The following is a 27,433-nucleotide window of genomic DNA, read 5'->3' as shown; positions in this document are numbered from 1 at the left end:
TATATGTGTATGTATGTATGTATGTATATATGTATGTATTGTCAGAAAATGAAACAAGTATTGGTTGTCCCAAAGTTTGCTGCTTCAGTGTTTTTGGACCTTTTTGTCAGATGTTACTATGGTATACTGAAATAAAATTACAAGCATTTCATAAGTGTCAAAGGCTTTTATTGACAATTACATAAAGTTTATGCCAAGAGTTAATATTTGTAGTGTTGACCCTTCTTTTTCAAGACATCTGCAATTTGCCCCCGGCATGCTGACATTCAACTTCTGGGCCACATACTGACTGATGGCCGCCCATTCTTGCCTAATCAATGCTTGGAGTTTGTCAGAATTTGTGGGTGTTTGTTTGTCCACCCGTCTCTTGAGGATTGACCACAAAGTTCTCAATGGGATTAAGGTCTGGGGAGTTTCCTGGCCATGGGCCCAAAATTTTGATGTTTTGTTCCCTGTGCCACTTAGTTATCACTTTTGCCTTATGGCGAGGTGCTCCGTCATGCTGGAAAATGCATTGTTCATCACCAAACTGTTCTTGGATGGTTGGGAGAAGTTACTCTTGGAGGATGTTTTGGTACCATTCTTAATTCATGGCTGTGTTCTTAGGCCAAATTATGAGTGATCCCACTCCCGTGGCTGAAAAGCAACCCCACACATGAATGGTCTCAGGATGCTTTACTTTACTAAAGTGCAGGTTTTTAGAAGGCCTTCACAGTGCTGCAAGATGAGAAGCCAGCAGCAGGGGGTGGATGATCCTGAAGATCGCCTATCACTGCTGCTGTGCTGCCTTGGAGATGGGGGGAGAGGCAGCGCCAGATTCAGACTGTGGGTGATCCTAACAGGAACATCGTTCAGTCTGTGTGGAGAGCTGTGCGGACAGCAGTGAGCTCTGTGAGATCGGGCTGCAAACACTGCTCCTTTCTTTGTGCCTGTGGTGGAAGGGGCTGGGAAGGATCTATGACTGAGCAAAAGCACCGACACTGCCTACTGAGCTCGGCAGCTGCTGGAAGTTAATCTTGCCGGTGGGCATTTCTGACACGGACGCATCTAATGCAACCACGCCAGGCAAGGGGTTAAAGAGTGGAGAAGATGGACACCTCATCCGATCAGCTTCTACCTATCATTTGTTGAAAGTACTTGATAAATGCCAGTTAGAAGCTGATTGGTTGCTATGGGGCAACTTCACTCTTTTAGAAAGTTTGATGTATTTCTCCCTATGTCACCGTATGTCTTGCAAACCTAGCAGTGCATAGGTGACCTATGTCCTAATTATCTCTACCACCCCCAGAGGAGCCGAGGATGGAGCAGCGCCTTATTTTGTACATGTGCGCTACATATGCAGTTCTGTTTGGCATAATATGAATTAGGGGCAATAGTGTGTGGCTTAATATGCACCCCCTCCCCCAACCCTAACCCTCCCTCCCTTAGGGGTGCTTAAACCTAAAAGTCCTGGGGTGGTGCCTGACCCCAAGTTCCCCGGGGGTGCTTAAACCTAACCACCACCCCCCCTTCCCACAACCTAAGACTAACGCTACCAGGGGGGGTGCCTAACCCTAACATTTCCCCACAAAACTTAACCCTAACACCGCTACACTCCCTAAACCTGATACCCCATAGGACTTACCTCATTCGTGCTGTCGTCCTAGACGGTCCGGCATCAGGATTCAAATAGGCATCGGGATTTTGACGCCTATCTGAAGTCCCCCGTTGGGCTTCTCATTTCAGGATATAGACTGGCAGCATTTAGTTTGCCGGTCTATAAACTGCATCCCAGTTCTAGATACACCAGTGGGTTGGCTGGATTAAGGGCCACATGGGCCTGGAGCTGAAAATGTTTAAGGGCCTATAGTGAGAACGGGAGGAGCTGTGACCAGTGCTGAGTGGGTGTAGCCAGAGCCATGTGGGCATGGACACTCCCTACACTATCGGCCCCAATGTCTCCCTAAATGCATAAAAATAGAAAAATTGCGTAATTTTGTGGGAAAACTAGAAAAAACTATTTTAATACTTATGATTTATGGCCGACTGTGTGACCATGATGAGAACACAATACAATATGAATACTTATGATGATGGGCCTATTTTTATGTGGAGGCCTGGAGCCGTAGCTCTATCCACCCAGGGCCGATGACTAGCCGCACCAGGCCCAGGTGATGTGGTGTGGCCTAATCGCGGGAGGCGTGGCCTCCCGCCCTTAGAAAAAAAATGACAATAATAATTTCAGCGCCGCGCACTGGGGAGGGGGGCGCTGTGTACTCCTCAGCCCGGCGCACAGCCAAAGGGGGGCGCGATCAGCGTGATCGCTCCCCCCATAAGCATAGGAGACTACTCCGGCTGCTGCTTTAGCAGCCAGGAGCAGTCTAACACTGCAGCCCAGCACACAGCAGCGTGTGCTGGGCTGCTGTGACTTAAGATGGAGGGGGAGGGGTGCCAGACCCTGGCCCCCACCGGGCCCCTACAGCATGCCCGGGCCCAGGTAATTTGTACACGCTCCCCCCCCCCCCCCTCTCTCGGCACTCCTGCATCCGCCCCTTTGTTAATCCGGCCCTGTCCCGCTCTAAATTTCCTGGGGACACACCCTAATGAAACGGCTGAGAGACTAACTTTACCTGGGAGTGCTGCTTTTAAAATGACTGAGCTGACAAACTTACACCAGGTCAAACGATGCGTGCTGGAATGCTTGTTAGAAACTAGTGCAAACAAAAGTGTGGCTGTCAGAAGTAGAGAAAAGGAAATGAAATATACAAATATAATGAACACTGTTGTGATCAATACTACAGTACCTATCGTATTGTTCTGCTAGGTGTGTGATAAGGCTTGGCTGCTGTCGTGTGTTTGACTCAGACTAAAAGATTCATTGTTATCGGTCAAGTTCTGACTTTTTTTTTTTTTTGCACAAATAGGCACTCTTGCCTACTTTTGAAAAAGCATTTCAGGGAGATTGTGAAAGCAACACCTATGAGCGTGGTGGTAAAGTGAGCGGGTACTGCTACTTTTGAGAGGTGTGCCATAAAATTGACTTTCAGCCAAATGTAAATGAGCCCCAGCTTATAACAGCTACATAATGGGGGTTAGATACAATCAGGGAGATTGCTAGGCTCTTCAGGGAGTCGGGGAGATTGTCAGGGAGACTCCCTGAAATAGTAGCAATCAGGGAGAGTTGGCAAGTATACAAACAGGTATTATCAGGGGCGTATCTATAATGGGTGCGGGGAACACGGGCCCCTGCATCCAGGGGGGGCCCCGCGGCCATTTTCCCGGTGACCTGTGCAGACACTATAGACTCTGGGCACACTCTAGTGCCCAGAGTCTATAACTCCGGCGCTGGCCGCGCACAGCTCAGTGCGCTGCCGGGGGGAGAGGAGGGGGCCCATGTCGGGGACTGCACACGGGCCCCCTCCTCTCTAGAAACGCCCCTGGGTATTATTTAATATGGAATAATTCCTTGGAATTTTTTTTTTAAGTGCCTACACACCGTGGAGGCAGACATTTTGTGAGCTGAAGCAATATTCAGCCTAAAGACACTGGGGAATGAAAAGTGCCTTATGCCTCCAGTGATTTTCACTCACAGTGATGGCAGACATTTTGTGTTCATGAGAATGCAACTTATCAATTGTCTGGGAATCCGTGACATCACAGAGCGAGGCATGAGGCATCTTTCAACTGAATATAGGTACAGCTCACAAAATGTCTGCCTCCACGATGTATAGACTACCGGTACATTAACAGGTATCAGTAGGAATTATTGTATTCAATTTTTGTCTGTGCCGAAAAATCAGACTTTGAGCGATTACAATCAGAGATGAGCAGTTCGGTTCTGCTGAAAACCGAACACACCCGAACTTTGGAGTTTTGAGTTGAACCGAGTCCTGGCTCAGGTCTTCCCGCAAGTCGGATCTATATAAACTGGATCTTGCATGTTTTTTATTGCATGCAAGTCCTTCCCTCCTGATTTCAGTTGCCAAAATTGGTCGCAACTGACTGGAAATGACTGTTATTAATGCTATAAGAACAAAAACAGGTCCAACATGATTTTAGCTGTTTTTAAAGAAATCCAAAACAGGAACCAACACACTTGAGGGTGGTAGTTTCAAAACACGACAATGATTTAGAACGAAAACTAAAACACAGGGGTCTGCGCACATCTCTAATTACAATGCGTGTCCTGGTATGAGTCAGACACTAGACGCAGCAGTTAAATATCTGATTCTGATAAAGAGGTCAGGGCCTTGATGATGTGATTACGTACCTTACGGCTGTCTCCTTATGACAAAGTGCATATCACCTTGGCCACACTTCAGTGGCGTAACCAGGGCAGGTCAGCCGGGGCTCGTGCCCTGGGCACCGTCGAACCGGCAGTGGGAGGGGGGTTCGGTAAAGGCAGTGTAGTGCGGACTGCACTGTGTGTGTGTGCGGTCCACACTACACAGTAACATAGACGCCGCCGGCGGTGTGTGTTTCAGCAGCCAATGAGAGTCAGACAGACTCTCATTGGCCAGAAAAAAACATATAAGATTTGCGCTGCTAGGATATGATTAATCACTGTTTAATAAATAATTCCACATGGAATATCAAGGTATAATACCTCCGATAAAAAACACATTAATATAAAAACAGAAAGAAATAAATAATAATAGAAATATAGGAATCTGCACATGTAGAGCCCTTAGAGACAAATGTGAAACAAATTGACATGACACAAGAAAAAAGAAAGGATATTTCAAGGTTTAACCATGGTTAAATAACAACTTCTGAAAAAATCAGCTAGTAGCTAAAAAAATGAACAGTTGCTCTGTTCAAACGAGTCGAGTCGTATGCCTCCTTCAGAGGACAAAGGGTCTGATTCAGAGCCGGACGCTATTTGCGGACGGTCGTTCTGATAAAGGGGGTGGCTATTTAAATGAACCGTTCGCTCTTTGCGGTCTGTTGCCGCCTCCATGTCTGCACGAGCGACCAAAACATGCGGTCGTTTTTTTGAAAAATACGCCCCCTGGCCGCTCGCATCATACGTCATGTCCGCTATTTAATAGATTAATCGAGTACATCGAACGGCATCTGAACTGCTCGCTATTCTTGTGGTTGGTTTTTCCTACCGCAATCTTGCGGGCAGTTCTGACTATAAAATAACCAAGTGACGTGGGCAATGACGCTGCTGTATTAATTATGCACACTCTTAAAACGCCCGTTTTGACCTTTAAGCACGCCTGCGTTCTGATTCCCACTCCCCGTTTTCAAGCACCTTCCCCTGTTACCACCCACATACGCCTCCTCCTGTCACTCAAAATAGCAGGCATTCGCTATATTGCGAGCAAACTATTTGTGGCCGCACTGACTGGTTCGCGCATGTGTATTACAAACCGTACGCATGCGCAGTTGTGCGAACATCGCTCGGAACGAACGAGCGGCCGCTTACGAGCGGCTCTGAATGAGAACCAAAGTCTGTTTGAGGTTTAAATGCGTTCCCTATATAGGGCAAAATGCTCAGTTGGTACACTGGATAGTCCCGCTATTATAGGCATCAACTTGTATATAAGCACTCACAGTTTAGTAGACATGTCCCGGAATCACGGTAAGGCCGTTGGTCCCCGATATTTACTATGACCTGATAGAGCTACGCTGTGTGAGTAGCGCGTAGGTCAAAGGGAGATCCAAAGTCTGTGCACAGGTAGACACCGGATCCGTCCGAGCGTCCTCTGAGCTGAGCGGGGATCGGGACTGCACTGGCGGCTATATAGGAGTGCAGTGATTGTCCAGAGTAAACAAATGTGCAGCCTAATGGAGCAACAGAGAGGTGTATTCCCTCAAAGCAGGATCCAGGTGCTCCGCTCATCTCTGTGGTTCAAACGGAGTTCAAAAGACAACGGCAGTGATGGCTAGAGGAGTCGGGTTCTCCGGTGTGTGGCTGCTGCGCCCACTGCTGGAGCCGGACTGGAGCTCACTCATGAGCTCCGGCTCCCACAGTGGGTGATGGGAGAGACGTCATGATGTCTCTCCCATAGTACAGAGCAGGAGGACAGAGGAGCGAACATCAACGGGTGCGGCAGGAGCAGGGATTCAGGTAAGTGATTTGTGTGTGTATGTTGTGTTATATATGTAAGGGGCACTACTGGCCAGGGGCACTCTATAGCGGCACTGTATCACTACTGTTGGCACTGCATAAGGGGGGGCACCGCATAGGGGGGACTGTATAAGGGACACTACTGGGGCACAACTACATGGGGCACTGTTACTGGGGACATTGCAAGAGGGGCACTACTACTGGGGGCATTAAGGTGCATATGGAATGGAAAGGAATGTTCCCAGAGTGACAGAAACGGGGGGGAGGTGTAATTTTTCAGTGGCCATGCCAACTTTTTCGGCGCACGCAGATAGGGGGGGGGGCTCCGTTTTTTATCTTGCCCTGGGCTCCAAATACTCTAGTTACGCCCTACCACACTCCCTCCTTTTGTTGCGCAGTGGGGGCGGTGCTGTGATGATGTAAATCATTACTCCACTTCCCCTGCATTTGCCTTTTTTGCACTAGAGGAACCCCACACAAACACAGGATAGAACAACATACAAATGCCACGCCCCCTTATGGGAACTGAAACCATGGTTCTAGCACCATGAGCCGCTTGGCTATATTACAGTGCGAAAGTCACTTTGGGGGAGACGTAGCAAACCTTAGAGGGAGATAAAGTGGAGAAGTTGCCTATTAGCAACCAATCTGCTTCTAACTGTCACTTTATAGACTGTTCTAGATAACTGATAAATAGAAGCTGATTTGTTACTATGCTGCAAATTTTCCCCTTTATCTGTCTTAGGTTTGACACATCTCACTCTTTGGGGTCTATGTACTAAGCAGTGATAAGTCTGTGATAAGTGCTAGCCAATCGGCTTCCAACTGTCATCTCACAGGATTTGTTTGAAAAATGACAGTTGGGAGCTGATTGGCTGGCACTTATCACAGACATCACTTTTCACTCTGTCACTTATCACTGCTTAGTACATAGACCCCTTTAAGAGTAAATAAACCCTTTGGGGTTGATGGACAGAAGCACGTGGGCTAAATACGCATAATTTACTTCTAGCTTTACTTGAGTCCCTCTGTGTTTTACTTTTTTTTTTTTTTCTTTGTTTAATAACTAATATTTCCTCTTTAGTGGCAATCCGCTATTTTATTTTTACATTATTTGCGATGAAGCAGGATTTATGCTTTATGGGCACTGCACATTTTATTTTGCTTGTTATGGAAAATGTATGCTTGCACTGTGTTTTTTAACCATAATGGGTTTCCCGTCCTGGTTTTAGATTCAGTACAGTACCTCTACAGGATGATTTACAATTCTCATGTATAATGCTTCAGGAATTAGCCTCTTCATCTCTTATTCTCATCTCTCCCAGAAATAATTCTATCCCATTGCTTCTATCGCTTTCACCTTGGCGAGAAAATTCTTTTATATATATTTTTAAATTGTGCTCTATTTATTTGAGACACCGAGTGGCCATTATTATTATTTTTTTTGTCTTCGTTGTAATCTGGCATACCTTGTTAAATTGCTGAACGCAGAGGGAAGAAGCCATTTATTGTGCAGGTAATGATGCTCGCCTTGTATCGCCAGAGCATGTAGTTGCTATCTGAAAACCTTTAACGTGATTTGATATCTGCAACTTTTATCCTGCATGATCTCTGTGACTTTTTAGTTTTTATATAGCGTTTTTTTTTTGTTTTGTTTTGTTTTTTACATTGTGGGGCAAATGTATTAACAGGAGAAAAGTGGCAAAGTCGCGATGTACCGTACATATAGGGCCAAATGTAATAGGGTGAGAGTTTAGAAAAGTGAGAGTTTCTGACACTTTTTAAACTTTGCCAATGTAATAGAGTCCAAAAACAAAATAACAGAGCGAACTTGCATGTTTTTTTAGACTTAAAAAACTCTCACGTTTTAAAATCTCATTCAGATGTTTTCCCATTTTGAAGATAAAACTCAACCAATGTGAGAGTTTATTGCTAAACTCTCACCCTATTACATTTGGCCCATAGTCTCTCGATATGGGCGTGATGTACTAAGCATGGCATCCGCGATGGGTAACATCCCGCATTTCAGCGGGTACATACAGAATATCGCAAAGGACAGTTTTCCCAATAAGAGCTGACCTTTGCGGTGCCCCTGATAGAGAGACTTCCGGGTTTAACACCCAAAAGTCCCTCTGGCGTCCTTCTGTGCGTTTCGATAAGAAGCCTATAGGCTTTTATTGGGTAACGCCACCTGAAGATGCATTTACCACCGGGACGAAGCGCATTCCGGGGGTTTTACTGCATTTTGCCTACTTCCCTATGCTACGGTATATAAAAATGCGTGCATCTGCATGTGAAAGCCTTAGCCGACCACTGTTCTTACCTCAGCAGCCGCAACTGTAAACTTTAGTATTTGGACTTCCATCCACTCCATTCAGGCTGCAAAAGATCTGTTTATAACAGGCGTAACATCTCTGTCCGCACGCTACGTTCAAGCACGGAAGTCGGCACACACGCCCATGACACTCCCACAATATGCAACAGTTCCATGCGTTCATGTGAGCGCCACACAGAAACCCCTATTTTATGGATAGAGTGTACCTAGCTTTAGATAGTGGAAGAAGCAGGGTCCTCCTACAGCACAGAATAGTGAGGCAACGGGTATATTTACTAAAGTGAGGGTTTATAGATGTGGAGGTGTTATCCATAGCAACCAATCAGATTCTAGCTATTATCTTCTAGAAGGTGCTAGATAAATATGTAGAATCTGGTTGGTTGCTATTGGCAATACCTCAACTTCTATAAACCCGCACTTTAGTAAATATACCCCAAGTGTCTCCTCAAACAACACTTGCCTATATTTTAAATATCCTCTCTGGGAAATACGAGAGGGAAGTTCCAAGGGGCACCTACGTCGTGACATTCATCACACAGCCGGGGGTGGGGCTATGGTGATTCGTCATCATGCAGGAGAGAAAAGCAGCATCTGTGAGGGTGGGTCCGTTCCGGGAGTCCTTGAATACTCCCCAAGATTGTACAGTGTCCCAGACATTCCTGGGAGAGCATGTGCGTCAAACTGATGGAGGAATATTGGCCGTCTAAAGCTCAGATTTCAGTTACACTTATGCTGGCCATACACGCTACAATTATCGGGACGGTCCGCCAGATATCGGCGGATCGCCGCGATAATTGTAGCGTGTGGGGGGGCGACCGAGGGTTAAATATTGCTCAGTCGGGCATACTGGATTGTCCAGCATGCCCGTCTGATGCGATATTTCCCGTTAAACTGTCGGCCGCATCGGGCAGTGTATGCCCAGCGCAGCCGACAGACAGACATTTCCTATGTTCCTTCCTACAGGGAAATGTCTCCTCCCCCGGGACGGAGCGCAGATGTCTGCCAAATACACTGTGAGATTTCTCTCACAGTGTATGCCGGCGACATCTGCGGCTGGCCGGCTGCCAGATAAAATGTGTGCCGGTCTGACAGACATTTTATCTGGCAGTGTATGCCCAGCATAAGTAATAGAAATGAAGAAAAAAAATTGTTACAAATAAAATTATTATTGTTATTAATAATAATAATAAAAAAAAAATTGCCAGTGATAACCAAAATGGCTTTTGCGTCTTTACATAAATATACCCTTAAATCATACAGATCACAAACGCCATTAATATTGTATGTCAGTTAGTTTTACAAAGTATCCTATTCATACTATATTATTAATTTTCATTAATATATTCCTTATTATTATGGTGCCTTGAGTACATCTTATAATAATTATCTTGTTTAACATGTTTTAGGTCCCATCAGTAGTATTTTGGTAAACCGATATGGCAGCCGGCCGGTGGTAATATTTGGTGGTCTCCTGAGTGGAATGGGTATGATATTAGCCACCTTCTGCACAAGCATTTTACAGCTCTACATCTGTGTCGGTGTTATTGCAGGTAATGAACCATTATTCCTAATATACTGTACTTAATCTCGTTTTACCATATGGATTTGTTGCTAGGCAGTTGACCTGCCAATCAATGAGCTGGTTTGCAATGTACATTTTATGATCAGGCAGAAGCTCTAAAGGTTATACCCAGCAGTCAAGATTTAATTTCACATTAACATATGACTTCAAAGTCTGGTCAAAAACTAATATTGTACGACTCTTCGATTTATGCATTTGCAAGGTTAATGATAAATTCAGATGTCCTGAGTACTAAATATTCATGGTCTGGTTTCTTTTCTCTTATCAATATTTTATTTGCATTTATAAGTCTAGAACATCTTTTGAAAAACCATATTATTTTAGTGAAAAAAAAGTTCATATGTTCAAATTGTATTATTACCCCCCTTTCCCTAGTGGCAATAGATCCCGCAGTGGCCTTCACGCCGTAGAGAGTAATTACTGGCCCTGGTGATGGGGAGGCATGGCCAACTCCTGGGGATGTGCCAACGCCCACCCCAAATAAAGAATAAATGAAAAATACTATGCGCAGCGACAGCACGCGTCAAGGACAGGGGGCATTCCTTCCCTTGCACAGCTGGCCTTGCCCCATGTTGGGCTCCTTAAACAAGCCTGGGCCCAGATAACTAGTACCGCCCCCCCTCTGCGCATCCCTTGTGACATTCTGTGGTGCAAAACTAGCAGTGATGTTGGCGGTTAGAAAACTACTACATCACTGCAGAACTGATTGAGGGGTCTATTTACTAAGCAGTGTTAGGAGACAGAGTGACAAGTGATAAGGTGCCAGCCAATCGGCTCCTAACGGTAATTTTTCAAACACGGCCTGTGAGATGACAGTTGGGAGCTGATTGGCTGGCACCTTATCACTTTCTTATCACTTTTCACTCTGTCTCCTAACACTGCTTAGTAAATAGACCCACCAATCTTAAACGCCAGGGGACAGTGAAGGAGCGCACTGTTACATGGGATGCGACCAGGTTGGAGAAAGCCGATCTGGCTGCAGTCACATCCCATGCAACCATGTGACAGTTAAGTAGTTAATACATAGGGAAATTCAAGGGTTCATTAATCGATATTTTTTTAAGAACATAAATTAGAGAATAATTTGATTCCATCCAACTTGCCATCAAACTGAGAGGCCAGAGACACATGTTCTGTAATGAGTTAATACATAAAGCCATTTTGGTTGCATTATGACTTTAAAATCTTGATAATGGGTTAGACAGAGCAAAGGGGTTTGTTGTCATGAAAGGCGGCAGTGACATTAGCAATAACACCACTTTTTTACTGAAGTCCCACCGAAATGGATTGCCCATTTAAAATAATTCTGTTCCTTCCCGATTTTAGCTTTAACACCCCCTAAGCTGTTGGTGTCATGAATGCACCTTTTCACTAGTTCTTATTAAACCCTTTTAACCTTTTAAATCCAGATTTTAAATGAGACACAGATAATAAAAAAAAAAAAAGCAAATGGGATTTATCATTCAGTAATGTTGGCATTTGTTCACATTGTAGATATAAGGTAACACCATGAACATTGCGCTGTAATTTCAGATGTGGTCTCGTACACCAAGCCTCAATACGCAATGCATTTATTGGATGCGAATTACATAGTATCCAATATCCCTGCGCTGCGCTGTAATAATAATATAAATTCCAAAGTATTTTAAAAATTCACCATAAATGCAGCTAGTCCATCTACCAGTACCAGCTGGTCAACGTCTTACATATACCACTAATTAAACATTAATTGGACTGCGCTTTTATGGTTAATAACTGAAATTATGGTTATATGATGAATAATTTGACCTTAGGAGCAATGGTCTGAATATTTACAACAAAACAAGGCTTCACTTAAAAATGAACAAATGTATTAAATCATAATGTGATACACATACCCCACTGACATGACATACTTAAAAACAATACAATACTAGATACGTTTATAACAGAGCGACTGAATTGCTAATCGATAGCAGTATTTTATTACAAATAAACTAATACCTAGGAATACACATCAAATGTAAAAGATGTCCACAGTCTTTTAATGCTTCTTGATAAATGTGTTAACTAATTTTTAACAGAAGAAAGTGCAGCAATCGTATTACACAGCCCGTGTATCGATGCAAGTTCTCTTACCCGTCAGCAGAATACTAAATCCAAATAGGTGCAAGTCTTGGTGTCTGGTGTCCCACGTAGTAAATAGGACATCCCGACTATACCTGTCCCCAGCTAGTGGGTTTTGATCATACTCACTGTCTTTTCAATGCTTCCCTGCAAGCTGAAAGCTCCTAGTAGAAGGTATGAGCAGCAAGGCTCCATGAATCGCATCATTACAGCTCCGATCTGCGGCATCGTGCAGTGGGACAACAATTATTCAATTCAGCGCAAGTCTTGTCATCCATCTCCTGTACCACTCACTTCCCTAGGGCTGAGGACGGGATGAGGGAAGCTGGTCTACTCTTAAGAAATTTGGGAGTCTTCCAGACATTGCTGTAGAGTAGGCTTGTGTGGTTTTATAAAAAGTTGACAATCCATTTAAAATTCCTCTCCCCAGAGAGCCGTAACTACTAGCAACCAAAATCTTCTTGTCTAGTATTGTCCAACTAACAAAAGCTAATATATGATTGGTTGTAAAAATATAGCATATTATGTTATACTTTCTCTGTCTTGTTATGTAAGTCCCATTTTCCAAAATACAAATGCTGAACATTTCAATGCAAATATTTTCTTACAATACAGATGAATCTATAGGGGGGAATTCAATTAGGTGTGATTACCAGCGAGTAAGTGCGGCTATATGCTGCACATATGGTACCTCTCTACTGTGGCGTCATTAGGGGGGGTGCGGGCCTCACCGGGTGCAACCCCCTTGGATGGTCAGCAGCAGTGATGGTCATCCACACATCAGCTCCCAGAGCACTGAGTAAGGCCCCCAGCGTGACGAAGATGGGGGCATGACATGCACATAGCCACGCACCCTATTCGGTGCAAGAAGCAGGTGAGTACCGCATCGGGTGTCATTACACCCGGTGACAGCTCTGCCTCCGTACTTGTGGATTTTTGTTTGCACACCCACAGAGCTGTGAGCAAAATGTGCAAGTCTATGCTGCGAGGGGGGCAAGTTCTGATGCCGTTGCAATGGCTACTGGCCACCCTCACATACGGGAGTTAGATAATCACACCTAATTGAATTCTTCCCAATGGGTATATTTAATAAAATATATATATTTGAATAATATATAATATCGTATATGTGCGTTTGTGTGTGTATGTGTGTGTGTGTGTGTGTGTGTGTGTGTGTATATATATATATATATATATATATATATATATATACACATACATACAGTCAGGTCCATAAATATTGGGACATTGACAGAATTTTCATATTTTGGCCTCTATTCACCACCTCTATTCACCACCACCACAATTTTCATATTTTGGCCTCTATTCACCACCATATTTTGGCCTCTATTCACCGCCTCTATTTTGGCTTTGAAATGAAACAAACTAGATGTGCTTTAACTGCAGACTTTCAGATTTAATTTGAGGGTAATTACATCCAAATCAGGGGAACGGTGTAGGAATTACAACGGTTTCTATATGTGCCTCCCACTTTTTAAGGGGCCAAAAGTAATGGGACAAACTAAACAATCCTAAATCTAACTTTCACTTTTCAATACTTTGTTGCAAATCCTTTGCAGGCAATTACAGCCTGAAGTCTGGAATGCATAGACATCACCAGACACTGGGTTTCATCCCTGGTGATGCTCTGCCAGGCCTCTACTGCAAATGTCTTCAGTTCCTGCTTGTTCTTGGGGCATTTTCCCTTCAGTTTTGTCTTCATCAAGTGAAATGCACGCTCAATTGGATTCAGGTCAGGGGATTGACTTGGCCATTGCATAACATTCCACTTTTTAGCCTTAAAAAACTCTTTGGTTGCTTTTGCAGTATGCTTTGGGTCATTGTCCATCTGCACTGTGAAGCGCTGTCCAATGAGTTCTGAAGCATTTGACTGAATATGAGCATATAATATTGCCCGAAACACTTCAGCATTCATTCTGCTGCTTTTGTCAGCAGTCACATCATCAATAAATACAAGGGAACCAGTTCCATTGGCAGCCATACATGCCCACGCCATGACACTACCACCACCATGCTTCACTGATGAGGTGGTATGTTTTGGATCATGAGCAGTTCCTTTCCTTCTCTTCTCTTCCCATCACTCTGGTACAAGTGGATCTTTGTCTCATCTGTCAATAGGATGTTGTTCCAGAACTGTAATGGCTTTTTTAGATGTTGTTTGGCAAACTCTAATCTGGTCTTCCTGTTTTTGTGGCTCACCAATGGTTTGCATCTTGTGGTGAACCCTCTATATTCACTCCTTGTTAAGTCTTCTCTTGATTGTTGACTTTGACACATATACATCTACCTCCTGGAGTGTTCTTGATTTGGCCAACTGTTGTGAAGGGGTTTTTCTTCACCAGGGAAATAATTCTTTTGTCATCCACCACAGTTGTTTTCCGTGGTCTTCCAGGTCTTTTGGTGTTGCTGAGCTCTCCGATGCCTTCTTTCTTTTTAAGAATGTTCCAAACAGTTGATTTGGCCACACCTAATGTTTTTGCTATCTCTCTGATGGGATTGTTTTGATTTTTCAGCCTAATGATGGCTTGCTTCACTGATAGTGACAGCTCTTTGGATCTCATATTGAGAGTTGACAGCAACTGATTCCAAATGCAAATGTCACACCTAGAGTCAACTCCAGACCTTTTACCTGCTTAATTGATAATGAAATAATGAGGGAATAGCCCACACCTGTCCATGAAATAGCTTTTGAGTTGATCGTCCCATTACTTTTGGCCCCTTAAAAAGTGGGAGGCACATATTGAAACTGTTGTAATTTCTACACCGTTCACCTGATTTGGATGTAATTACTCTCAAATTAAATCTGCAGTTAAAGCACATCTTGTTTGTTTCATTTCAAAGCCATTGTGGTGGTGAATAGAGGCCAAAATCTGAAAATGCTGTCAATGTCCCAATATTTGTGGACCTGACTGTATGTATATATATATATATATATATATATATATATATTATATACACACACACCACACAAAATATATATATATATAAATATTATAAACACTACAAACATATATACACACAAACGCTTAATGATGTTCGTCCTGACGGACCTATTTCTGCTAACTGTTAACTGGGGAAAGAAAAGCATTTTGGAGTCTAATTTGCAGCAAGAATTTTGTTAGTGACCTAAAATCACTTTAATGACAAGTCAGCTAGAGGAGTGCTGTGTAGGAGCTATCACATACTCTAATTAATGCTAGTAAAATGAAATTATAATAAATTAGATTTGTGTCAGTGGAAAATTAATGATGAGATAATAGGGAGCTGTAATTGATTATTACCTAAATGGGTAGTTGGCATTCAACGGAAAGCTGCAGTAGATGCTGTTTGCCGGACAATTTACCCTATCTATTAACAATGCCTCTTATTACTTATATTGAAAATTCATAAACAGGTGCAAATATATTTAGGAATTAGGCTTATCTGATTACTTTCTTGGTCCTTTCCACTCTTTTTTTTTTTTTTTCCCTTGGGCAGGTTTCCAACATCAACTCATATCCATAGTGTAGTTTGTTTATAAAATAGTGTTTAATTATAATATAAATGAAAGGTATTGCCTGTAAATGAAAAAAATAAATATCTGCTTATTTTACGAAAGTTCACTTTATTTTTTGTTCTGAAGGTTTCCAATGTTTTTTCTTTTGTGAAGAATGTCCTACAGAGAGGATCCAGAAAGGTGCGGCAGTACCCTAAAGCAGTGGTTCTCAAACCCTGTCCTCAGGACCCCACACAGGTCACCTTTTGCAGGTCATCCAGTAAGTGCACAGGTGTGTTCATTACTCACTGACGCATTTTACTAGATCCAAAGGTGGAGCTAATTTCACTTCACTGATTGTGTCAGGAGACCTGCAAAATATGCACCGTTTGGGGTCCCAAGGACCGAGTTTGAGAACCTGTGCCCTAAAGCATAGTAGACCAGACGCGTTTTGTCCCGCTGGGTTTGACTTTGCAGACTTCATCAGGGCGACCTCTCCCTAGGACTTTTATTCACAAAGAAAAATACATCCGAACTGAAAGTTAAAATGGACTATCAGGTCCACTGTCTTTTTGATGCTGTCTTTGAATTTTTAAATGTATGGCCAATACTTTTTTCCTTCGAGCATAGTAAAACACTGCATTACACATACAACACATGGATGAGAACTGTAAGAGAACCAGTCCTGGGAAAAGTGTGGAAAACACCAGATGACTGATCAGATCAGCCTAATTACTAAATACATTTGGTTCACACCTATTTATGAATATTCACTAATTAATGAAGCTCATTGCACTAGAAGGTTTCTATTTATTTTAACCCCTGACTCACAATAAGAGGTAATTGGAACTAACAGAGACTCAAAGAGGATGAGGGAAATGTAATGAACTACAATTTAGCAAAAAAATGATGGCGGGGGTTCCAGTGATTTTTGCAATGTGAGCTATGGGGTGATTCTATTCCATTTAAAGCAAACCAAGTTTGTTTTGCCTTTTATTAAAATCTCTCCTTTAAATCCCATTGGCAAATCACAGTTCATCACATTCTCTTACTATTATTATTATTATTACTACTTATTTTTTTGTGTGTTTTATGATTTTTAAGTATATGCATTGTGTTTTATGTGGTTACTTACAAATGGTGCTAGAAGTCATCTTTTAATTTTTTTATTGTGTCTGTGTCACGATTCTAGCGAGTTATCCCATATTTTTAAGGTGGCAGTCATTTAAAAGACAAAACCAACATGCTTTTGCCTTTTTAAATTATTGCTGCTTTAATAACATGTGCAGGCTCACCGGAAATGGACCGTACTAATTATAAATATAGAAGAAGTCACCTAATAGTTCCCTGATTACGTATATCTTATGCCTTTTTAGATGGTCACCGAACTCCACAGTAATCTAGTTATAGTACATTATGCCTTTTCATATTTATTTTTTTTTTTTTTTTTTGTAGGGTTTGGTTTTTCGATGAACCTCCAGCCTTCAGTCATTGTGGTAGGGAAGTACTTTCTGAAACGACGCCCCATAGCGAATGGCCTTGCGATGGCTGGAAGCCCTGTTATACTGTCTACACTGGCACCTCTGAACCAGTTTTTGTTTGACCAATTCGGGTGGAGGGGCAGTTTCTTCATCTTGGGAGCCCTGCTGCTTAACTGCTGCGTTGCGGGTGCTCTGTTCCGACCCTTAGGACCGATGTCCTCAAAAACAAAAAAGAAGGACAAGCCAATCCAAGAGAGCGACCCAGAAAAAGTTAACATAAGTCTAACGGAACAGGTTAAAGTTGTGACGCCTGAAAAGCAAGAGAAAGAAAGTTGCCTGACCAGGTTTAATAAAGTCCTGGACTTGTCCCTTTTTAAGCACAGGGGATTCTTGATCTACCTCGTTGGAAATGTCCTGATGTTCATTGCCTTTTACGCACCTATAGTGTTTCTAGCTCCTTACGGAAAGCATCTTGGTGTTGATGAGTATTCAGCTGCTTTTCTGTTGTCTATACTTGCCATCGTTGACATGATATCCCGACCAGCAACTGGGATCATCGCCAACACAAAGTGGATAAGGCCAAGCATCCAGTACTTCTTCAGCTTTTCTGTGACATTTAATGGCCTCTGCCACCTCTTGTGCCCTCTAGTTACAGGCTACGCCGGCCTCGTGGTGTACTCTGTGTTTTTTGGCTTGGCTTTCGGCATGGTGTGTGCTCTGCTCTTTGAAACTCTTATGGATCTTGTTGGAGCCAAACGATTTTCCAGTGCTGTTGGACTGGTCACCATTGTGGAGTGTGTCCCTCTTCTCCTTGGACCCCCGATTGGAGGTAAGTTTCCAATCACACTCTTAAAAAAAAAAAAAAAAAACTTATAGATACTGTGTATAAAGAAACATTAATTTGATACTTTAAATGAGCGATGTGAAAGATGTTATATAACTGTAATGTTAGTTTTTTAAAAACATTTTGGACTTGGTTGCTTCTGAGCCAAGTGGTTCTTCTTCTCTTCTGTGATAAATAGGGTGAGCAATGTCCATGATGGGTCACTGCGATGAACATCAGCATATAGTGCACCTGGGTTCTGGAAATGCAGGAGTGCCTTTGGCCAGGTTAGGTGTCTCCTTGGAGATTAGAGAGCCAGGTACCTTCAGTATAGCCTGGGCCACACTCCAATACTAGGCGACCATCAAGCAGCGGGGCCCACCGGGTATTGACCTGGTTCCCTGCTGGCCTTTCCGACCCTGTCTGTGCACCAAATTTTTAAGTAAACCACTCTTAAGTTCTATTGTTGTAATATTTTTATGTGTTTATCATTTACAGGTGCAATTGTAGATGCCTTTGGAGATTACCGGTATATGTTTATTGAATGCGGGGCCATCATGGTGTTTGCCGGTGTCTTCCTTTTCTTTGGGAATTTCTACAACTACCGCATGCTGAGGAAAGAGGCGCAGGCGGCAGAACAAGACCAAAAGAAAGAGATGGAAATGACGGAAGGTGCCAGTCTGGTTAAAGAGGGCAATGATCAAGTGACAAAAAATGGCGGCGAAATCCCTTCTGCAAAATGCGAGACAGAGAAATCTGAAGAAGTGAATGGATCGGGTCATACAAGTTAGAAGGACTTGGGGCCACCTTAACAGGCGTCCTCATTTGTAGGCGTGATTTGCCTGTGGGTCAGTTTTGCGCTCTGTCAGTCCGTATGTCCGCAAAGTACAAACGCCACCCCTTTGTGTGGCATCGTCCCAGGCAAATTACTTTACACTGAATATTAGGATAAAGGACAAATCTCATGTATATGTAATTGATGTTGATATATCACGTGTTACTTACTACATGCAAACAGTTTGCAAGAAGGAGAAAACATGCTTAAACTGATTACACCTTCTCACATTCCATGCTAATGAAGAATTGTATGTTTAATAATGTGTTCATATGTACATACATGATTTTAATGTATACAACATGAAGGGCGAGATGCAGCAAAGCCAATTTTGCGGTCAAATGCCGCATTCGGAGGTTTGGCCGCTTCCCGCGTAGGCATCAAGCTTCGGAATGCGATACATTCTGGAGCTTGGATGTGGTGGGCGTTACACGGTTCCCTAATAGAAGCCAATGGGCTTCTATTCGCATTTCCCCTCAGAGGGATCCAATCGGATCCCTCCCAGCCCCCCCCCCCCCCCCCCCGCAGCGCATGTGTTACTCGACGCATGCCCAGAAAGAACTTCTGGGTCCTAAAGCCGGAAGTCCCTCTATCGCAAAGGATAGCTCTGTCTTTTGTGATTTTCTTCAAGCATATAGTGTTAGTAAATGCCGTTATGCTTGCGATGAATGGTGGGATGCTTCAAATTCAAAATGCAGTGCGTCCTGCATTCCGGACACAGTATTGCTAGGGGTAATAAAAAATAATTTTAAGATCTAATGACATATAAAAATATGGCAGGCCTGCGGCTGCTTACAAATAGGGGAGTTGAGACTAGGACTTGAATGGGCGTGCAGGTGCAAGCAGTGGGCCTAAAGATGAAACCAAAGTACAGTAAGAGGGCGTGGTGTGGGTGCATAGTCATGACTTGCACCTATTATGGCTGGCAAACAGTTGCCTGGAGGGGCATAATTTGCATTGCTAGAACTATAACAAAAGTTGCACACAGATGCATCCGATTGGTCGCAAACGATAAAAACACACCCATTTATGCAAACGCATGAAAACTGTATTTTGTATTTTGAAAGTCACTTTATACCACAAATGACACAATTGTTTTACACAGATAAAGAATGCTTCATACTCAGTTGACAAAGGGGAAACCTGCACATATATTTTAAGCATTGTCATAACATTTCCACTGCTCACTTTCCACCCATTACCTGTAATCTGTCTCCCATTATGTATTGTGATTTGATTTTTTTTTTTTGTTTGCATTTTTCAGTGATCACAGTGAAGCCACGCCTTCAGTCTTTTTCCAGCCGCACTACAGGCCTATTTCAGAGACGGACGCTAATGCGATCGCAGCTGCGTTTTCGTACGCAACGCAGCTGCAAAAATATGCTAATGTTAGCGCAGATCACCTGAGCTTAAAGACGCTCACTGCTGCCTTCTTACCTGAGTGCGACTACGCATACCTACGTAGTGTTCACTCTAGGTCCGGCGCCAGCCAGGGCGCCGGACCTAGAGAGAGGGCACTTCTGCGCGCGCACCCGTAAAGGGGATGTGGCCAATGAAAAGGTGTGTGTCTTTATGACGAGTCCCCTTTCCGTCACACTTGGGGGCGTGCCCGGCACTTATTACCGGGCAGCCCCCCCCAAGTGCTGCCTTCACTGTGAATGAATGCTGGGCGCATGCACCCGGCATCCATTCACCGGTGATGACCGCTGCCACGCCATTTTCCCCACCTGTGGGACACTGCGGCCCGCGGGAGGGGACAGAACCCAGAGGTTGTTTCAGCGGGACACCGCGCCAGAGGACAGGGTGCTTTCTGACCTTTAGAAATAGGACATGGCGCGGCGCCCCACTTAAACAGTCTAGTGGGAACGCTACCTACGTAAACATCGAAGCATATCGGCGGCAATCTTACCATTGCGGCAGGTCTGAGCTGCCGCTGCCTAGGGTGCTCTTATGACACGCAGAGCTGCGTATGCAATAGCAGTGGCTAATTTATGCACGCCTGTGTAACGGCGTTTGAACGGACAGGCACGCCTGCGGTTTTGTGACCACTCCCGATTACCACCTCCAAACGCTGACAGTCTGTCACTCACTCAGCGATGGCTTCCTCTGAACATGCATAATCGCAATGCAATCGCAGCACACGGCAAACAAGCACTCGCTCTGCGTTAAAGTTGTATTAGCGTTGGTCTCTGAATCAGGCCCTATATGCAACTAACTGTGAATAGGCCACAAAAATGTGACTTATTTTATGAAATGCATATTCTGTTTGTGTCACGCTCTGAATAAGGCACATCGTTTGCAGACATATCTGTATATTTGTACTAATATATTGGATAAGCATGGATACCCTTAAAACCGGGACTGTAATGGTGGAATTTGAGAAGCTCTGCATTGACCTATGGCTTGGATAATATATATGAAGCACAGGGTGAATTAATAGAGGCTGCATTCCTACGTATAATGGTTTGGCCCCAAAATGACTGTCATCACTAAAGGTGCCCATACATGGTGCAATTTTTTTTTTTATTTACACGATTTGCCCATTTTCCCCAGCATCGTGTATCCGCAGCGTAGATTAACTGAACCTGCAGTAAGATTTCGACCTACAGTATTGTGTATTTCGAGCATCTAATCCAGGCATGTCAAACTCGCGGGCCGCATGCGGCCCAAAGAAACATTTTAATGCGGCCCAACAGTGTGGGCTCAAATACGTATATTATGCGGCCCAATCACCCCTGCCGTGATCGGAGCTCAGCTCCGATCGCAGCAGGGGTGACTGGGCCACATAATATTTGTGTTTTAAACTTGAAACACTGTCTCTGAAGCGATCAGAGACTACAGAATCCTCTGATCGCTTCAGAGGCCAGCGTTCCCAGTGATGCGGCACGCTGGATGACATCACCCGCAATCTGAGCGGTCTGCCCTGCTGGATGTTGTTAGATCCAGTCAGCAGCAGCGTCTCTGAAGAGAGGTAAGTAAGAGAGAGGTAAGTACTGCATAGGGGAGTGGGGCCTGTGTTATACTTGGAGGGGGCACTACTAGGGACATAACTGGGGGCACAACATAAGGGGCATTAATGGGGGCTCTGCCTATGGGACTCTAATACAGGGGGCATTGCATAAAGCGCTCTTATGCAGGGGCCACTGCATAATGGACACTACAGGGGGCACTGCAAATGGGCTCCAGTACAGGGGCCATTGAATAAGGGACACTATTGGGGGCACTGCATAAGGGGCATTACTGGGGGCACTGTGTGGGGCTCATACAGGGGGCATTGCCTAAGGAGCTCTTATAAAGGGGGCATTACATAAGGGGCTCTTATACAGGGGGCACTGCATAATGGGCACAACTACAGTGGCATTTCATAAGGGGCATTACTACAGGGGGCATTGCATAAGGAGCTCTTATGAAGGGGGCATTACATAAGGGGCTCTTATACAGGGGGCAATGCATAAGGGGCACAACTACAGTGGCATTGCATAAGGGGCACTACTACAGGGGGCACTGCATTGGTTTTTATTAATAATAAACCTTTTCAAAATTGCATATAAGATTTTTTTTTTTCTCTTGCGGCCCACACACACTTAGACCTTGAATATCCGGCCCGGTTGGTATTTTGAGTGACATGCCTGGTCTAATCGTATGGTCGTTTGTACAATCGTTCCATTGTTGGCACAAATCGTAAAGAATTTCAAGGGAATCGTATACGAGATCGGATCGTATATAAATCGCATTGTGTATGGGCACCTTTAGTTTATGGGACAGGTCACACTATAAACTCCTCATTTATCTGATAGTTCTAAGGCCCAGATTTATCAACGAGTGATATTCATGGTATGTTATCACTCTCTACTAATCTTAAATGGTGCTCCAACCAATCAGTTCCTAACTGTCATTTTTCAAACATGACAGAAGCTGATTGGTTGGAGCGACCATTTAAGATTAGTAATGAGTGATAACAAGAATATCACTCATTGATAAATTTGGGCCTATGTGTTTCTGCTGCTAGCTGTGACTGTCTCTCATACCTTGGGCCTTATTTATCAACGAGTTTTATCATTCACAACAAGTGATAAAACCCGTTGCGTATGATAAATGGTGCTCCAGCCAATCAGCTCCTAACTGTCCTTTTTCAAACAGATGATAGTTGGGAGCTGAGCTCCAAAGACTGCTACCGTTCTTTCCCGCCACAAGAAAACTCGACACTAAACAACTCAATGAATAAGGGAGGAAGGGCGGGAAACAGCCGGGTCCAGAGAAATTTCTGTGAAATGGCTGCCAAACAGCAACTCTGAAATAGCACTGAAAACCCCACACCTGCCAAATCCTATAGGCTAACCAAACCTAACTCCAACCCCTACCAAATCCTATAGGCTAACCAAACCTAACTCCAACCCCTGCCAAATCCTATAGGCTAACTATCCTAACTCCAACCCCTGTCCAATCCTATAGGTTAACCAAACCTAACCCCACCCCACAACACTACCTCCCTAAACAACCAGCCCCTTCTTGTCCAGGGGCCGACACCCACAGGCTCGGGTGTTTAATTACCTCCATGCATATGAAATGCACTCCGTCCTACTGTTTTGATGCAGTTTGTGGAAATTTATTATTTTTATTTGACACTTGAATAAAATTTGAAGAAAAAAAACCCAGCATTACTGTATGAACACATTGATAAACGTACATTCCAGGACTAAAAAATGTAATATAATCTTACTCCAAATAACTTAATATGGTGAAATAGAGATATAAGTACATGTACCAACAGTCAAGCCCACCTTGTATCTTTCTTTCTCACTAGTCACTGACTGTTAACTGTGGCCCACTGCTTTTTCTAGTAACACCTTAATTCTGTTATTCTGACCCAACTAGTATAGTATATGTTCCCATCACAGTCAGAGGTACACCACAGTGAAGAGTTAATATGTTACCTTACTACATTGCTGATTTAGTTTATGGGTAATCTCACTATACTGGGTCGCACAGCCCAGTAATGGTCATTTTCCCTTTTAAAGAGTGGACCTTGGGGGGACTACTTGGTGGAAGATGGTATGATAGGAAAAACAGGTGCCATTGGGTGGCTGTACACCATGGGGGGTGCATTACGGTTCTCACTGCTGTATGGAGTACATTAAGGTATGTGGGGGACCCAGTCTAAAGCAAGAAGTAACCTGATAAATCCCGGAGTTTAGCGTAATGTAACAGAGGTTATATAAAAATGTCCTTCATCAGTAGACCCAAGCTCCCAGGCTTAATATCAAGACCTCCCCAACAACAGTGATGACCAGTCCATAGTGTTTGTATTCCCAATTTATGTGGTAAATAATTATTATGCTGGGCATTTCTACCAGGTGCTATTAAATTCACAATGGTGCAACAGTCTCAGGTCCACAAACAGTCACTTCCTGTCAGTCTCTCTGCGATGGGTCTGCGTAGTCACTGAGGGCCTGATTCAGAGCCGGACGCTCTGACCAGAGTGCTCGCTCTGAATCAGGGCCCTCCTACCTAAACTTGGAGCGGCCTCTTGGACGCTCGCATAGCTGTGGGTTACCACCCACAGCTTATGCGAGCGACCATCGGGCTTGCGACGAGACCCTGCGGTAGGGTCTCGGTGACCGCAAGCCCTGGAGTGATTTTGGCTCTATCAGAGCCAAAATCACTCCCACTAACATCACTAGTGATGTCAGTGGTGCCGGACCCAGACGGTAGGCATTCCCATGGGAACGCCTCCGGCCCGCCCACCAAAGGGGGCGTGCTGTCACTCACCATCAAGAGCACGCCCCCTTTGGTGCGAGACCCCGAGTGACGGCTACCCCGTCGCTCGCCGGGTCTCGCGCATGCGCACGGCGGAGCTCCCTCCGACGTGCGCATTTGGGTACCATCGACCCGCTTGCGAGCGTCCTGCGCTCGCGAGCGGGTCTGAATGAGACCCTGAGATCGAAGTCCCGACCGCAGTGTAGTGTTTGCGCAAAGTGATGCATGCGCAGAGCGCAACAATCTGCCGATTGCGTGCGTAACCGCAATAGTGATCCTCGATGAATCAGGACCTGAGACCGTTCCTATGGGTATCGGGCACCGGATAACTACTGAGTAAACGGTTAGTTTATGTAATCAACATAACATAGGCCATAGGGAAGTGGTTCCCAAATTGTGCCGCTGCACCCTGGGGTGCCACGGACACTTGCAGGGATGCCTCTGGTTGGTGGTCCAGCACCAAATCAAATTATTTACGGTCAATGTAATGTAAATATGTGAACAAACAGAAGCGCCAACCTGTCCATCACCACATAACTGAGCCTAGGGATGACAGGTAAGCACAATTTACTTCACTTTACAACATTTTTTCTGAATTACTCAATAACAACAATTTTGGCTTCGGGGTACCGTGAAAACAATGCTGATACTCTATGGCGCTGTGATTCAAAAAAATTGGGAACCACTGCCATAGGGTAATAAAATACATCTGTGGGTAATACTCCTATGTAAATGTGTTTCTTTTACTAATTATATAATGTGTAGGCATGTGCGTGTCAGGATTTTAGAAATTCAAACCCCCCCGCTCTGAGCCGGGAACCGAGCCCGGCTCTGGTTTTCCCACCAGACTCTGTTCCCAGAACGAGGCAAAACGTCATCCTTGTGCTGTGTGATTCTCACGGGCTTTGGATTCTATAAAAGGTCCCCGCATTGGTGCCATTTTTCTCTCCGGCTGTGGACAGTGAAGAGGGAGGGTGGGGGTTGCTGTGCTGGTGCTGCTGTTGTCCATAGGGGCTGTGTCCAAAGTTCATAGGGGCTGGCTGGGCTGTGTCGTGCAGTGATGTTGTCTCATAACGGCTGTGTTGTCCATAGGAGCTGTGTGCAGACAGAAGAGGGGGGGCTTCAGCAGCTCCTGTGTCACTGTAGTCATAAAGGGGTGCTTTAGTATTGTCCAGGGGGTGCTCTGTCCATCAAGGGTGCTCCCCCCCAAGTGCAAAAATAAAATTTTTCCGTGTTTCTGTGCGTGTTAGCCGCACGTGCATCAACGAAGTAGCAGCGCCAAGTGTGTGCCTGTGTCATAAGTCAAGGGCCGGCTGGTCTTTTGAAGGGTAGTGTAACCTCCAAAGTGGCCAAAAAAATTAAAACATTTAAAAAGTGTTTATTTTTATGTGTTTGTTTGTGTGTGTGTTAGCTGCATGTGCATCAACAAAGGATGAGTATTACACCTTGCCTCCGTAGAGCCAGTTTGTGCAGGGACAGATTAATTGCCAGCTTGTTTTGTGGGGGCCCAAATGAACCAATCATTTCAGCCACAGTCGTGTGGCAGACCCTGTCGCTGAAATAATTGGTTTGTTAAATTGTGCATGTCTTGTTTATGCAACATAAGGGTGGATGGGAGGGCCCAAAGACAATTCCATCTTGCACCTCTTTTTTTTTTTTTGCATTATGTACTGTTTGGGGCCTAGTTTTTTAAACTGCCATCCTGTCTGCCACTGCAGTGTCACTCCTAGATGGGCCTCGTGTCGCTTAGCATAGTCATCCAGGTACCTCGGTGCAACCTTTTGGCCTAAAAACAATATTGTGAGGTGTTCAGAATAGACTGGAAATTAATGTTATTGAGGTTAATAATAGTGTAGGAACAAAAAAAAAACAAAAAACAAATTCTGTGATTTTTAGCTGTTTTTATGCTTTTTTAAAAAAAAAAAAAAAAAAATACAGATCCAAAACACGGAAGGGTGGTTTTTGCAAAACCAATCCAGATCCAAAACACAAAGAAAGATCCAGATCCAAAACCAAAACACGAAAAGTGGCCAGTGCACACCCCTAATAATGTGTTAGTCAAATCTTTATTTGTTTGGTAAAGGTGGTGTTGATTCTTCTGCAGATTAGTCTCACTTCCTATCCAGCAGCTGTTCTAACTGTCTGCAATGTGCACATGAAACAGGATGGAATATTGGTCTGCGCACCCGAATTGATAACATTTATTCAAAAGTGCTACACCGCTGTGGTTGTCTCATCAACGTGCAAACCTCAGTACAGAAACACACTTTGGGAATGTTGCTGGGGGTGCAAATGCATTTATTTATTTCATGCAGGGGAAATACTGACTGACTGCTTCTGCATGTACAGTAGTGAACAAGTACTGGGCAGCTTTATTTTTACACTGAAATGCAGAGTTAAGCTTAGGACACATCCTTTCTTTAAGAGTGATACATTTTTGCTTACAATGACCTAGGGGTCTATTTACTAAGCAGTGTTAGTAGACAGAGTAAAAAGTGATAAGGTGCCAGCCAATCAGCTCCCAACTGTCATCTCACAGGCTGTGTTTGAAAAATGACAGTTGGGAGCTGATTGGCTGGCACATTATCACTTTTCACTCTGTCTCCTAACACTGCTTAGTAAATAGACCCCAAAGTGAATGGAGAATCAGCTTCTAACTGTCATTTTTCAAACATAGCCTGTAAAGTGACAGGAGCTGATTGATTGGTACTTATCTCTCTCCACTTTATCTCTCTGCAAGGCTTAGTACACAGACCCCAGAGCTCGAGGCACTATAGTACGTACAGAGTTCCGAAAGTGCATAACCCTTTTAAATCAGCATTTTCTAGTACTGGGGTTAAGCCATCTACTGTAGTTGAACAATTTTACCTCTTTAGAGGCTTAGAGAATACAAATATTCGGAGCCTCTATAACGGTTACTGTGTATTCATAGGCTAATGAGAAGAAATTATCCTATGATT

At 44.0% G+C, this 27,433-nt stretch overlaps 1 protein-coding gene across 2 annotated transcripts in view; it reads left to right on the top strand.

The window, feature by feature from the left end:
* The window catches only part of LOC148522979 (monocarboxylate transporter 2-like), a 73,894-nt gene extending 52,546 nt beyond the window's left edge, over positions 1-21,348 (top strand). For both annotated transcript variants that reach the window (XM_088473447.1, XM_088473446.1), the window contains exons 3-5: positions 9,800-9,943; positions 17,033-17,887; positions 18,380-21,348. In XM_088473447.1, coding sequence (XP_088329573.1) covers positions 9,800-9,943; positions 17,033-17,887; positions 18,380-18,672 — 1,292 coding nt within the window. In that variant the 3' untranslated portion in view covers positions 18,673-21,348. The remainder of the gene's footprint in view (positions 1-9,799; positions 9,944-17,032; positions 17,888-18,379) is intronic.
* Positions 21,349-27,433: the final 6,085 nt, after the last annotated feature.

The sequence above is a fragment of the Taudactylus pleione genome, unplaced genomic scaffold (assembly GCF_031769625.1).
Source record: "Taudactylus pleione unplaced genomic scaffold, aTauple2 ptg000135l, whole genome shotgun sequence".
Taxonomy (NCBI): domain Eukaryota; kingdom Metazoa; phylum Chordata; class Amphibia; order Anura; family Myobatrachidae; genus Taudactylus; species Taudactylus pleione.
This window is presented reverse-complemented; position numbering and strand designations above follow the sequence as displayed.